General features: G+C 41.7%; 1 protein-coding gene across 1 annotated transcript; it reads left to right on the forward strand.

Moving 5' to 3' along the window:
- Nucleotides 1-294: 294 nt before the first annotated feature.
- LOC128639701 (whey acidic protein-like) lies at nt 295-12,882 on the forward strand. The gene is made up of 4 exons (XM_053691819.1): nt 295-408; nt 919-1,095; nt 2,559-2,683; nt 12,713-12,882. Exons 1-4 carry the CDS (start codon nt 336-338, stop codon nt 12,758-12,760), a joined length of 423 nt encoding a protein of 140 aa, XP_053547794.1. The 5' UTR covers nt 295-335; the 3' UTR covers nt 12,761-12,882.
- Nucleotides 12,883-15,361: the final 2,479 nt, after the last annotated feature.

Consider the following 15,361-nt stretch of genomic DNA (forward strand, 5'->3'; position numbering starts at 1 on the left):
AGCCCCTGAGATTTACATTTTATATTTCACTACTATCCGGGGAACTAAATCAGCAGTCACACCTGTGCAGCGTCTGTCCTACTAATGATTACAGGCCTTTACAATATAATCTTAGGCCCTGTGGCTATTACATGATACTCAGGTCATCATCTGACTGCCTGACAATAGTGTATCAATAACAGAACCTTCTTTGTGCAGGACGATATTTTGTTTCCGTCCCCGGGGGTACCTGGCTGAGGTTTAAATGTAGCTGCCAGCAGTTGTGTTTGTATTCTCAGTGCAGCTTCATATATTCTCAGTGCAGCTTCATATACTGACCCTATACACCAGCCATAATGTTCGTCCCGATAGTTATGTGGGGGATCTTTGCTCTAACCCTCTCACAGGAGCTTACAGAAGCAGGTTTGGGTGAGTAATATTTGTGTTATAAAATGATGTACATATATTAGGATTCCTGCTTCAGTATCAGAGGTAGCAACATGCTTCATCCCCAGTAATTAGTATAATTTATTAATTAGTACCAGGCAGTAGTAACAGAGGAGTATTCCATGATACAAACAAAGCATCAGTGTCTCTGACTTAGTCTATCTGAAGCCGATTAAAGCAAAGATTTTTAATTAATCAGCTTTTAATTCACATGTGGTCAAGCAGTGAAAGCCTGATATTTGGATCTGTTCTAGCCCTTGAGGAGACACCTCTGGTTCACGCATTGGATAAAAGAAATGTTCTGATTGCTAGAGAGCTTCACTGCTAGGTAATAAGGAACACGCTTGTGTGTACATTGTATAACGTTTAAAGGAAGCACAATATCTTCAGCAGCTGGTTTTGCTAAGATTTAAATTCTAGGAGATACATTGTAGTAGTGTGCAATGGTCATAACTAAAAATATTACGTTTTTATCTTTACATACTGCTGAAGCAACGAATCCAGGAGAGTGCCCAGAGGAAATCCTACAACATACCAGCGAACATACTGACCCTCTGTCCGCAGCCCTGTGTGACAACAAGGATAACTGCACTCATGACAGTGATTGCCTTGGGAGCTTTAAGTGTTGTAAGACCACATGTGGGATGGAATGTGTTCCCCCAAAATTTAGTAAGTCAACCTAAAGCATAACTTGTGTCACAGTACTGTATAATAATTACTTTGTTTCCTTGTATTGTATTATTATCATCATGTGTCAGACTGTTGTATGTCCTATAGTACAGAGTGTTTGTGTGTGTGCACGCGTGTCCTATAGCACAGAGTGTCTGTGTGTGTGTGTACTCGTGTCCTATAGCACAGAGTGTATGTGTGTGTGTGTACTTGTGTCCTATAGCACAGAGTGTATGTGTGTGTGTGTACTCGTGTCCTATAGCACAGAGTGTATGTGTGTGTGTGTACTTGTGTCCTATAGCACAGAGTGTCTGTGTGTGTGTGTACTCATGTCCTATAGCACAGAGTGTCTGTGTGTGTGTGTACTCGTGTCCTATAGCACAGAGTGTCTGTGTGTGTGTACTCATGTCCTATAGCACAGAGTGTCTGTGTGAGTGTGCACTCGTGTCCTAGAGCACAGAGTGTGTGCACTCGTGACCTATAGCACAGAGTTTGTGCACTCGTGTCCTATAGCACAGAGAGTGTGCACTCGTGTCCTATAGCACAGAGTGTGTGCACTTGTGTCCTATAGCACAGAGTGTGTGCACTCGTGTCCTATAGAACAGAGTGTGTGCACTCGTTTCCTATAGCACAGAGTGTCTGTGTGTGTGTGTGCACGCGTGTCCTAAAGCACAGTGTGTGTGTACTCGTGTCCTATAGCACAGAGTGTCTGTGTGTGTGTGTACTCATGTCCTATAGCACAGTGTCTCTGTGTGTGTGCACGCGTGTCCTACAGCACAGAGTGTCTGTGTGTGTGTGTACTCGTGTCCTATATCACAGAGTGTCTGTGTGTGTGTGTACTCATGTCCTATAGCACAGAGTGTCTGTGTGTGTGTGTGCACGCGTGTCCTATAGCACAGTGTCTGTGTGTGTGTACTCGTGTCCTATAGTAGTCTGTATATGTAGATCAGCTCTGTCCATGTTCCCCTACACTATTCTGCTGACGACAAGCATACAATTCCATTTACTTTTGCCAAAGAGCACATTTTACAAACGTATTGCCTAAACAAGCCTCATCTATACCAATTGTTATTATTTTACATTATTGCACCTATTTAATTGTATATTTCTATGGGCTGACATTCTACTATATATATTCTAACTATTATCCCTATTATTTATTTGTATAGTGCTGCAAACTTCTGTAGTGTTGGATAAATGTATTCTTAAAAGTCTCAGACTTTTGCATCTTTAGTAATTTGTGACATAAGAAATGACACAAAACTTTGACACTAAACTAGAAGAATAATCAGAAGACACAATAATTAGTGAGGGAAATGGCTGTTAAGGTGTATAAAGGTAAATGTAATGTTTTTTAAAAAAAATGTAAGTGCAAAGAGTGTTGTATTACTTGTATCATGGGGAAGTAGTGAATGTATGTTACATTTATACTGATCCTTAATCTCTGTCTTTTGTTATCTCAGTAAGCCCCTGTAGAAGAGATTTTGACTGTCCACTCTCCTTGAAATGCTGCAAAGGTGTTTGTGACAGTGAATGTGTGTATGAGACTAACGTCCAGAACTTAAATCCAACGCCTGCACCTCTCACTGTAAGTACAGCTGTATCAGTATATCTGTAAAATAGCCTGTACCCCTTACTGTAAGTATAGCCGCATCAGCATGTCTGTAAAATAGCCTGTACCCCTCACTGTAAGTATAGCAGCATCAGCATGTCTGTAAAATAGCCTGTACCCCTCACTGTAAGTATAGCAACATCAGCATGTCTGTAAAATAGCCTGTAACCCCTTACTGTAAGTACAGCCTCATCAGCATGTCTGCAAAATAGCCTGTACCCCTGACTGTAAGTATAGCAGCATCAGCATGTCTGTAAAATAGCCTGTAACCCCTTACTGTAAGTATAGCCACATCAGCATGTCTGCAAAATAGCCTGTACCCCTCACTGTAAGTATAGCAGCATCAGCATGTCTGTAAAATAGCCTGTACCCCTCACTTTAAGTATAGCCACATCAGTATGTCTGTAAAATAGCTTGTACCCCTCACTGTAAGTACAGCCGCATCAGCATGTCTGTAAAATAGCCTGTACCCCTCACTGTAAGTATAGCCACATCAGTATGTCTGTAAAATAGCCTGTACCCCTCACTGTAAGTACAGCCGCATCAGCATGTCTGTAAAATAGCCTGTACCCCTCACTGTAAGTATAGCAGCATCAGCATGTCTGTAAAATAGCCTGTACCCCTCACTGTAAGTACAGCCATATTAGTAGGTCTGTAAAATAGCCTGTACCCCTTACTGTAAGTACAGCCACATCAGTATATCTGTAAAATAGCCTGTACCCCTTACTGTAAGTATAGCAGCATCAGCATGTCTGTAAAATAGCCTGTACCCCTTACTGTAAGTATAGCAGCATCAGCATGTCTGTAAAATAGCCTGTACCCCTCACTGTAAGTATAACGACATCAGTATGTCTGTAAAATAGCCTGTACCCCTTACTGTAAGTACAGCCTCATCAGCATATCTGTAAAATAGCCTGTACCCCTTACTGTAAGTACAGCCTCATCAGCATATCTGTAAAATAGCCTGTACCCCTCACTGTAAGTACAGCCTCATCAGCATGTCTGTAAAATAGCCTGTACCCATTACTGTAAGTATAGCCGCATCAGCATATCTGCAAAATAGCCTGTACCCCTCACTGTAAGTATATAGCATCATCAGCATGTTTGTAAAATAGCCTGTACCCCTTACTGTAAGTATAGCAGCATCAGCATGTCTGTAAAATAGCCTGTACCCATTACTGTAAGTATAGCCGCATCAGTATATCTGTAAAATAGCCTGTACCCCTCACTGTAAGTACAGCCGCATCAGTATATCTGTAAAATAGCCTGTACCCCTTACTGTAAGTATGGCTGCATCAGCATGTCTGCAAAATAGCCTGTACCCCTTACTGTAAGAATAGCCTGTACCCCTCACTTTAAGTACAGCCGCATCAGCATGTCTGTAAAATAGCCTGTACCCCTCACTGTAAGTACAGCCGTATCAGCATGTCTGTAAAATAGCCTGTACCCCTCACTGTAAGTACAGCCGCATCAGTATATCTGTAAAATAGCCTGTACCCCTCACTTTAAGTACGGCCGCATCAGTATATCTGTAAAATAGCCTGTACCCCTCACTGTAAGTACATCCGCATCAGTATATCTGTAAAATAGCCTGTACCCCTCACTGTAAGTACAGCCGCATCAGCATGTCTGTAAAATAGCCTGTACCCCTTACTGTAAGTACAGCCGCATCAGCATGTCTGTAAAATAGCCTGTACCCCTCACTGTAAGTACAGCCGCATCAGGATGTCTGTAAAATAGCCTGTACCCCTCACTGTAAGTACAGCCTCATCAGCATATATGTAAAATAGCCTGTACCCATTACTGTAAGTATAGCCACATCAGCATGTCTGCAACATAGCCTGTACCCCTCACTGTAAGTATAGCAACATCAGCATGTCTGTAAAATAGCCTGTACCCGTTACTGTAAGTATAGCCACATCAGCATGTCTGCAAAATAGCCTGTACCCCTCACTGTAAGTATAGCCGCATCAGCATGTATGTAAAATAGCCTGTACCCCTTACTGTAAGTACAGCCTCATCAGCATGTCTGTAAAATAGCCTGTACACCTTACTGTAAGTACAGCCGTATCAGTATGTCTGTAAAATAGCCTGTACCCCTCACTGTAAGTACAGCCGTATCAGTATGTCTGTAAAATAGCCTGTACCCCTCACTGTAAGTACAGCCGCATCAGTATATCTGTAAAATAGCCTGTACCCCTCACTGTAAGTATAGCCACATCAGTATGTCTGTAAAATAGCCTGTACCGCTCACTTTAAGTACAGCCGCATCAGTATATCTGTAAAATAGCCTGTACCCCTCACTGTAAGTACAGCCGTATCAGTATATCTGTAAAATAGCCTGTACCCCTCACTGTAAGTACATCCACATCAGTATATCTGTAAAATAGCCTGTACCCCTCACTGTAAGTACAGCCGCATCAGCATGTCTGTAAAATAGCCTGTACCCCTTACTGTAAGTACAGCCGCATCAGCATGTCTGCAAAATAGCCTGTACCCCTCACTGTAAGTATAGCCGCATCAACATGTCTGTAAAATAGCCTGTACCCCTCACTGTAAGTACAGCCGCATCAGCATGTCTGTAAAATAGCCTGTACCCCTTACTGTAAGTACAGCCGCATCAGCATGTCTGTAAAATAGCCTGTACCCCTCACTGTAAGTACAGCCGTATCAGTATGTCTGTAAAATAGCCTGTACCCCTCACTGTAAGTACAGCCGTATCAGCATGTCTGTAAAATAGCCTGTACCCCTCACTGTAAGTATAGCAGCATCAGCATGTCTGTAAAATAATCTGTACCCCTCACTGTAAGTACAGCCGCATCAGCATGTCTGTAAAATAGCCTGTACCCCTCACTGTAAGTACAGCCGTATCAGTATGTCTGTAAAATAGCCTGTACCCCTCACTGTAAGTACAGCCGTATCAGCATGTCTGTAAAATAGCCTGTACACCTTACTGTAAGTACAGCCGCATCAGCATGTCTGTAAAATAGCCTGTACCCCTCACTGTAAGTACAGCCGCATCAGCATGTCTGTAAAATAATCTGTACCCCTAACTGTAAGTATAGCCACATCAGTATGTCTGTAAAATAGCCTGTACCCCTCACTGTAAGTACAGCCGCATCAGTATATCTGTAAAATAGCCTGTACCCCTTACTGTAAGTACAGCCGCATCAGCATGTCTGTAAAATAGCCTGTACCCCTCACTGTAAGTATAGCCGCATCAGCATGTCTGTAAAATAGCCTGTACACCTTACTGTAAGTACAGCCGCATCAGTATATCTGTAAAATAGCCTGTACCCCTCACTGTAAGTGCAGCCGTATCAGTATATCTGTAAAATAATCTGTACCCCTCACTGTAAGTACAGCCGCATCAGTATATCTGTAAAATAGCCAGTACCCCTCACTGTAAGTAAATCTGCATCAATATATCTGTAAAATAGCCTGTACCCCTCACTGTAAGTATAGCAGCATCAGTATATCTGTAAAATAGCCTGTACCCCTCACTGTAAGTACATCCGCATCAGTATATCTGTAAAATAGCCTGTACCCCTCACTGTAAGTATAGCAGCATCAGAATGTCTGTAAAATAGCCTGTACCCTTCACTGTAAGTATAGCAGCATTAGTATATCTGTAAAATAGCCTGTACCCCTCACTGTAAGTATAGCAGCATCAGTATATCTGTAAAATAGCCTGTACCCCTCACTGTAAGTATAGCAGCATCAGCATGTCTGTAAAATAGCCTGTACCCCTCACTGTAAGTATAGCAGCATCAGCATGTCTGTAAAATAGCCTGTAACCCCTTACTGTAAGTACAGCCTCATCAGCATGTCTGTAAAATAGCCTGTACCCCTCACTGTAAGTACAGCCGCATCAGCATGTCTGTAAAATAGCCTGTACCCCTTACTGTAAGTATAGCCACATCAGCATGTCTGCAAAATAGCCTGTACCCCTCACTGTAAGTACAGCCGCATCAGCATGTCTGTAAAATAGCATGTACCCCTCACTGTAAGTATAGCAGCACCAGCATGTCTGTAAAATAGCCTGTACCCCTCACTGTAAGTACAGCCTCATCAGCATGTCTGCAAAATAGCCTGTGCCCCTCACTGTAAGTACAGCCGCATCATCATGTCTGTAAAATAGCCTGTACCCCTCACTGTAAGTACAGCCTCATCAACATGTCTGTAAAATAGCCTGTACCCCTCACTGTAAGTACAGCCAACTCAGCATGTCTGTAAAATAGCCTGTACCCTCACTGTAAGTATAGCAGCATCAGCATGTCTGTAAAATAGCCTGTACCCCTCACTGTAAGTACAGCCTCATCAACATGTCTGTAAAATAGCCTGTACCCCTCACTGTAAGTACAGCCACATCAGCATGTCTGTAAAATAGCCTGTACCCCTCACTGTAAGTATAGCAGCATCAGCATGTCTGTAAAATAGCCTGTACCCCTCACTGTAAGTATAGCAGCATCAGCATGTCTGTAAAATAGCCTTTACCCCTCACTGTAAGTATAGATAGCAGCATCAGCATGTCTGTAAAATAGCCTGTACCCCTCACTGTAAGTATAGCAGCATCAGCATGTCTGTAAAATAGCCTGTACCCCTCACTGTAAGTATAGATAGCAGCATCAGCATGTCTGTAAAATAGCCTGTACCCCTCACTGTAAGTATAGCAGCATCAGCATGTCTGTAAAATAGCCTGTACCCCTCACTGTAAGTACAGCCTCATCAGCATGTCTGTAAAATAGCCTGTACCCCTCACTGTAAGTACAGCCGTATCAGTATGTCTGTAAAATAGCCTGTACCCCTCACTGTAAGTACAGCCGTATCAGTATGTCTGTAAAATAGCCTGTACCCCTCACTGTAAGTATAGCAGCATCAGCATGTCTGTAAAATAGCCTGTAACCCCTTACTGTAAGTACAGCCTCATCAGCATGTCTGTAAAATAGCCTTTACCCCTCACTGTAAGTATAGATAGCAGCATCAGCATGTCTGTAAAATAGCCTGTACCCCTCACTGTAAGTATAGCAGCATCAGCATGTCTGTAAAATAGCCTGTACCCCTCACTGTAAGTATAGCAGCATCAGCATGTCTGTAAAATAGCCTGTACCCCTCACTGTAAGTATAGCAGCATCAGCATGTCTGTAAAATAGCCTGTACCCCTCACTGTAAGTACAGCCGTATCAGCATGTCTGTAAAATAGCCTGTACCCCTCACTGTAAGTACAGCTGTATCAGTATATCTGTAAAATAGCCTGTACCCCTCACTGTAAGTACAGCTGTATCAGTATATCTGTAAAATAGCCTGTACCCCTCACTGTAAGTACAGCTGTATCAGTATATCTGTAAAATAGCCTGTACCCCTCACTGTAAGTACAGCCGTATCAGCATGTCTGTAAAATAGCCTGTACCCCTCACTGTAAGTACAGCCGCATCAGCATGTCTGTAAAATAGCCTGTACCCCTCACTGTAAGTATAGCAGCATCAGCATGTCTGTAAAATAGCCTGTACCCCTCACTGTAAGTACAGCCGCATCAGCATGTCTGTAAAATAGCCTGTACCCCTTACTGTAAGTACAGCCGCATCAGCATGTCTGTAAAATAGCCTGTACCCCTCACTGTAAGTACAGCCGTATCAGTATGTCTGTAAAATAGCCTGTACCCCTCACTGTAAGTACAGCCGTATCAGCATGTCTGTAAAATAGCCTGTACCCCTCACTGTAAGTATAGCAGCATCAGCATGTCTGTAAAATAATCTGTACCCCTCACTGTAAGTACAGCCGCATCAGCATGTCTGTAAAATAGCCTCTACCCCTCACTGTAAGTACAGCCGTATCAGTATGTCTGTAAAATAGCCTGTACCCCTCACTGTAAGTACAGCCGTATCAGCATGTCTGTAAAATAGCCTGTACACCTTACTGTAAGTACAGCCGCATCAGCATGTCTGTAAAATAGCCTGTACCCCTCACTGTAAGTACAGCCGCATCAGCATGTCTGTAAAATAATCTGTACCCCTCACTGTAAGTATAGCCACATCAGTATGTCTGTAAAATAGCCTGTACCCCTCACTGTAAGTACAGCCGCATCAGCATGTCTGTAAAATAGCCTGTACCCCTCACTGTAAGTATAGCCGCATCAGCATGTCTGTAAAATAGCCTGTACACCTTACTGTAAGTACAGCCGCATCAGTATATCTGTAAAATAGCCTGTACCCCTCACTGTAAGTGCAGCCGTATCAGTATATCTGTAAAATAATCTGTACCCCTCACTGTAAGTACAGCCGCATCAGTATATCTGTAAAATAGCCAGTACCCCTCACTGTAAGTAAATCTGCATCAATATATCTGTAAAATAGCCTGTACCCCTCACTGTAAGTATAGCAGCATCAGTATATCTGTAAAATAGCCTGTACCCCTCACTGTAAGTACATCCGCATCAGTATATCTGTAAAATAGCCTGTACCCCTCACTGTAAGTACATCCGCATCAGTATATCTGTAAAATAGCCTGTACCCCTCACTGTAAGTACATCCGCATCAGTATATCTGTAAAATAGCCTGTACCCCTCACTGTAAGTATAGCAGCATCAGCATGTCTGTAAAATAGCCTGTACCCTTCACTGTAAGTATAGCAGCATTAGTATATCTGTAAAATAGCCTGTACCCCTCACTGTAAGTATAGCAGCATCAGTATATCTGTAAAATAGCCTGTACCCCTCACTGTAAGTATAGCAGCATCAGCATGTCTGTAAAATAGCCTGTACCCCTCACTGTAAGTATAGCAGCATCAGCATGTCTGTAAAATAGCCTGTAACCCCTTACTGTAAGTACAGCCTCATCAGCATGTCTGTAAAATAGCCTGTACCCCTCACTGTAAGTACAGCCGCATCAGCATGTCTGTAAAATAGCCTGTACCCCTTACTGTAAGTATAGCCACATCAGCATGTCTGCAAAATAGCCTGTACCCCTCACTGTAAGTACAGCCGCATCAGCATGTCTGTAAAATAGCATGTACCCCTCACTGTAAGTATAGCAGCACCAGCATGTCTGTAAAATAGCCTGTACCCCTCACTGTAAGTACAGCCTCATCAGCATGTCTGCAAAATAGCCTGTGCCCCTCACTGTAAGTACAGCCGCATCATCATGTCTGTAAAATAGCCTGTACCCCTCACTGTAAGTACAGCCTCATCAACATGTCTGTAAAATAGCCTGTACCCCTCACTGTAAGTACAGCCAACTCAGCATGTCTGTAAAATAGCCTGTACCCTCACTGTAAGTATAGCAGCATCAGCATGTCTGTAAAATAGCCTGTACCCCTCACTGTAAGTACAGCCTCATCAACATGTCTGTAAAATAGCCTGTACCCCTCACTGTAAGTACAGCCACATCAGCATGTCTGTAAAATAGCCTGTACCCCTCACTGTAAGTATAGCAGCATCAGCATGTCTGTAAAATAGCCTGTACCCCTCACTGTAAGTATAGCAGCATCAGCATGTCTGTAAAATAGCCTTTACCCCTCACTGTAAGTATAGATAGCAGCATCAGCATGTCTGTAAAATAGCCTGTACCCCTCACTGTAAGTATAGCAGCATCAGCATGTCTGTAAAATAGCCTGTACCCCTCACTGTAAGTATAGATAGCAGCATCAGCATGTCTGTAAAATAGCCTGTACCCCTCACTGTAAGTATAGCAGCATCAGCATGTCTGTAAAATAGCCTGTACCCCTCACTGTAAGTACAGCCTCATCAGCATGTCTGTAAAATAGCCTGTACCCCTCACTGTAAGTACAGCCGTATCAGTATGTCTGTAAAATAGCCTGTACCCCTCACTGTAAGTACAGCCGTATCAGTATGTCTGTAAAATAGCCTGTACCCCTCACTGTAAGTATAGCAGCATCAGCATGTCTGTAAAATAGCCTGTAACCCCTTACTGTAAGTACAGCCTCATCAGCATGTCTGTAAAATAGCCTTTACCCCTCACTGTAAGTATAGATAGCAGCATCAGCATGTCTGTAAAATAGCCTGTACCCCTCACTGTAAGTATAGCAGCATCAGCATGTCTGTAAAATAGCCTGTACCCCTCACTGTAAGTATAGCAGCATCAGCATGTCTGTAAAATAGCCTGTACCCCTCACTGTAAGTATAGCAGCATCAGCATGTCTGTAAAATAGCCTGTACCCCTCACTGTAAGTACAGCCGTATCAGCATGTCTGTAAAATAGCCTGTACCCCTCACTGTAAGTACAGCTGTATCAGTATATCTGTAAAATAGCCTGTACCCCTCACTGTAAGTACAGCTGTATCAGTATATCTGTAAAATAGCCTGTACCCCTCACTGTAAGTACAGCTGTATCAGTATATCTGTAAAATAGCCTGTACCCCTCACTGTAAGTACAGCCGTATCAGCATGTCTGTAAAATAGCCTGTACCCCTCACTGTAAGTACAGCCGCATCAGCATGTCTGTAAAATAGCCTGTACCCCTCACTGTAAGTATAGCAGCATCAGCATGTCTGTAAAATAGCCTGTACCCCTCACTGTAAGTATAGCAGCATCAGCATGTCTGTAAAATAGCCTGTACCCCTCACTGTAAGTATAGCAGCATCAGCATGTACATAAGGTTACCAAGACAACTAATTGGGTCTACATATTACGTACAAATATGGGCAAACTCTCTGGGCCTTCAGTTTCTTTTCAGCTGTCAAAATATTTTTGTGTTTCTCTTTGTCATAAAGAAGCCATACCCAATCTTCATCTGTTGTGATAAACTTTAACAACCCCCAAAAAGGATTTCAGACCCACCCACATTAATCCTGCACCCTTCCAAAACAATCAAGGGACACAAACACAAAAGTGAATCCTGCCCTACAATCCCTTTGTAGCATAAGATCCTTGGGACCCCCACCCAAATCCTACAATAACACGTATTCTAGAAATGCTATATTATTTCTCTAGTCCTAAAGCTCATGTACACAGGCCATTTTTTTTTTTTTTTGCAGTACAGCGGTCCCACCCCTTGCTCATGCAGTCTCTACTGCGCATGACAGCTTCGGACAAACATACCTGGCCTTTTATATTATAGGATAGGCTCCATTTATTAAGCAACGGATGCTGTTTCGGATGCCCCATTGTTTCAGGTCCACCTGAAATTTAAAGGGACACTGTACCCAAAAAATTTATTTCGTGATTCAGATTGAGCATGAAATTTTAAGCAACTTTCTAATTTACTCCTATTATCAAATTTTCTTCATTCTCTTGGTATCTTTATTTGAAATGCAAGAATGTAAGTTTAGATGCCGGCCCATTTTTGGTGAACAACCTGGGTTGTCATTGCTGATTGGTGGATAAATTCATCCACCAATAAAAAAGTGCTGTCCATTGTACTGAAACAAAAAAAAAAGCTTAGATGCCTTCTTTTTCAAATAATGATAGCAAGAGAACGAAGAAAAATTGATAATAGGAGTAAATTAGAAAATTGCTTAAAATTGCATACTCTTTCTGAATTTCAAAAGAAAAAATTTGGGTTCAGTGTCCCTTTAAGTTAAGAAGCAGCAGTCGTAAGACCGCTGCTCCTTAACTTGTCCGCCACCTTTTAGGTAGAAGACTGAAATAATCCCGATCCGATCGGAATGATTGACTGCCCCTGCTAGCGGTCAATTGGCCTCGAGTGAGAAGGGGCGGCATTGCACAAGCATTTCACTTGTTGGCATTTAGGGAGGTTACAGCGAATCATGTCCGCTCGACTTCTGTTAAATCTACCCCTATGTTCTTAATTATTTGTTCATGTCTTATCTATTATTTGCCCTCATCCATTTCTGCCTCGGGTTTCATACAGGAGTCCTCTGCACTAAGGAAAACTCGATATCAGAACTTAATCTTTGCCATTTTCTTTAACCGCTTTGTTTGTGGTATTGTTTTATTTAGTGTTGTAAATATTTCAGTGCCAGATTTGCATTATCTGGTTGGTTTGTGATCAGACACTGATTTATGTGTTTATTTGTTTTTACTTTCAGAAAGAGAAAACTAAATTGAATCCGAAAAACCCACCTAAACATAAATGAAGAACTGACCCTCTCCGAATTACAGAAAATAATGTAGTTGAGATTTAAGTAATAAAATGCAATAATTTCAATACATTTGTGTTTATTATTCTAGCAAATAAAGGAACATGGGTAAAACAGTAGTATTGTATTTTTATGTTATTTAATAATAAAAGTATAAAAAAAATACACTAACAAATATTACCAAGTAATGTGCGAGCTGGTGTGCCAAGTCTATTTACCTGCGACTCTGTGACTCAGAGAGTAATGTCACCAGGTGAAGAGGGCCAGTTGATGTGACAAGTCTATTTACCTGTGACTCAGAGAGTAATGTCACCAGGTGAAGAGTGCCAGCTGGCGTGCCAATGTACTCAGGAGAACCTGCACTGATAAACATTAGAGGTTTTTTTTTATATACTATGAGCTCTTATTGTGACCCCTCCAGGCATCCATTCCTTTGTACTTTCAGGGAATTTGATGCACTTTGGATACTTCAGCATAAGATCAAGTGATACAGCTTTTCTATGAACTTTTTCTTACTGCTTTATTAACTCATTATGGATTTGAACACATGCTTTGCATTGTTATTTATGCATTTGATGTTTTATGTATGAATATTAAATTGATCCTGTATTTTATTATAAGATTACTTGATCTATACATAACATTCTCAGTCAGGTACCACGCATATTTATCTACAGGAATTGCAGCACAACTGTTTGATTCGGTTCTGTATTATATATAGGATTGAAAAGTGAATAATATATATTTCAGTTAGCTCACATAATAAAGAGCAGGTTTTTCAGTTTTTTTGCTCAGTTTAATAGTTACATAACAAATATTAGCTCCAAGATGGTGCCCCCCCCCCCTAACTGATAATTAATTAAAATAAGAGAACAACTTTGAAGACCACTGTAGGCACAGGAGCAAAAACAATAGCACAGTGACTTGTTGTTGTAGTCGTACTCAGCAGTTTATTGTCCCTTTAATATTTTTATGGAAATAACTTTTATTGTCTGCATATTAATTAAAGGAGAAAGTCGAGATGCAAGGTAGTTACTTACAAATGAAATATTTCCATGTATTTAAACCTAAGTTAAACGGAAAGGGCAGGAATGTAGAGAGTTAATTCACCCCTGTGTTACAGCATGAAAAGGTAATCCGCTGTGGAAGTATATGCAGTGTTCACCCTGAGATATATACCCTTCTTACACTAGATTGGGTGACAGACGACTCATCTGGAAAAGTGATTCACACTCATATTGTATTCGTGCTCAGAGAAACATCAAAAAGAGCACATACCTTCCTAGGGATTCCGTTCTGTCCGTGTCTCTCTCTAAACAGTATATGGAAAGCCAGCTTCGGTGAAGTGCTCCTTAGGCACCGCTCTGTGCATATTTCTGCCTCTGTGAGCTTCACGCTCAAGCCTGCATTGTTGAGCTGCAGCTCCTGCAGCTATCTCCATCTGTTCCGGGGTGCTGACGTCACTTAGGGGGTATGTGTCACCTCTGCCCAATCCTAAGGTAAGCCAGTAATGCGTGGGACCGGTCTGTTGTGAAACTTCATAACAAAAAGACCATGCTATATATAAAATAAAACTTGAATTTATTGAATTTATTTTAAAAAGAGATGACAAAGCCACCCATATAAAAGACTGTTAGGATGCGCAGCACAGATGGCTTACGCGTTTTGGCAATCTGACGTAATCGTAGCCTGCTGTGAGCCACACTGACCTATTTATATAACTGTCTAATTGGTCACAGTAACTAAGTTACAACATGGCAGCTCCCATTGTTTTTTAGACACTAAACCAGCTAATGAAACTTTAAAAAATACATCTATATGTTGTTGTTCTCAGACTAATCTTTTCTTTGAATGCATCATTTTAGCTAGGATTTATTAGTGTTTAGTGTCCCTTTAATGTTAAAAGGATAATGTAGCTAACTTTATATGTTCCATCTAGAAGAAGGGCAATACAAAATGCATCCCTGCCCTGAATAAACCTCTTTATTCCCCCATCCATCAGTAAAATAGGGACGGAGAGTACTAGTAGGAAATGCAAAGCCAATACTGCAGTATTAGTTTTACAACTTTCACTTAAAGAAACAGTCAAGTCAATGGTTAGAGCATGTAGTTTTAGTTTTAAACAACTCTTCAATGTATTTCATTTAGCAATTTTGCTTTAATCTCTTGGTATTCTTTGTTGAAGAGAAAACCTAGGTAGGCTCAGGAGCGTGCACGTGTCATTTGCACTCTATGGTAGAAACACTTCAGCCATAGGGGGATATTTATCAGGCCGTCAACCGCAAATACGCTGGAATTCCGCAGCGTAATTGTTGCAAGCTTGATCTGACCTAGTTATCAAAGCCTACAGACCAGCAAAAGTAGAAATCTGTGACATAACATACGATCCGCAGGTCTCAATCCAACGCAGATCGATGCTTACATCATTACAGATGTTCCGAATACACATTCGGCTCTATTTGACACTTTTTCAAAGTTATCAAATAGTTAACAGGTACGCTTGCGGCTATTCCGGCCCAGCGTACCTGGTTTTCAATCCGCCACCTTGGAGTCCGCGGATGCCATAGGAATCAATGGGAGTCTGAAAGCAGCGAAAGC

The sequence above is a fragment of the Bombina bombina genome, chromosome 9 (assembly GCF_027579735.1).
Source record: "Bombina bombina isolate aBomBom1 chromosome 9, aBomBom1.pri, whole genome shotgun sequence".
NCBI classification, from domain to species: Eukaryota; Metazoa; Chordata; class Amphibia; order Anura; family Bombinatoridae; genus Bombina; species Bombina bombina.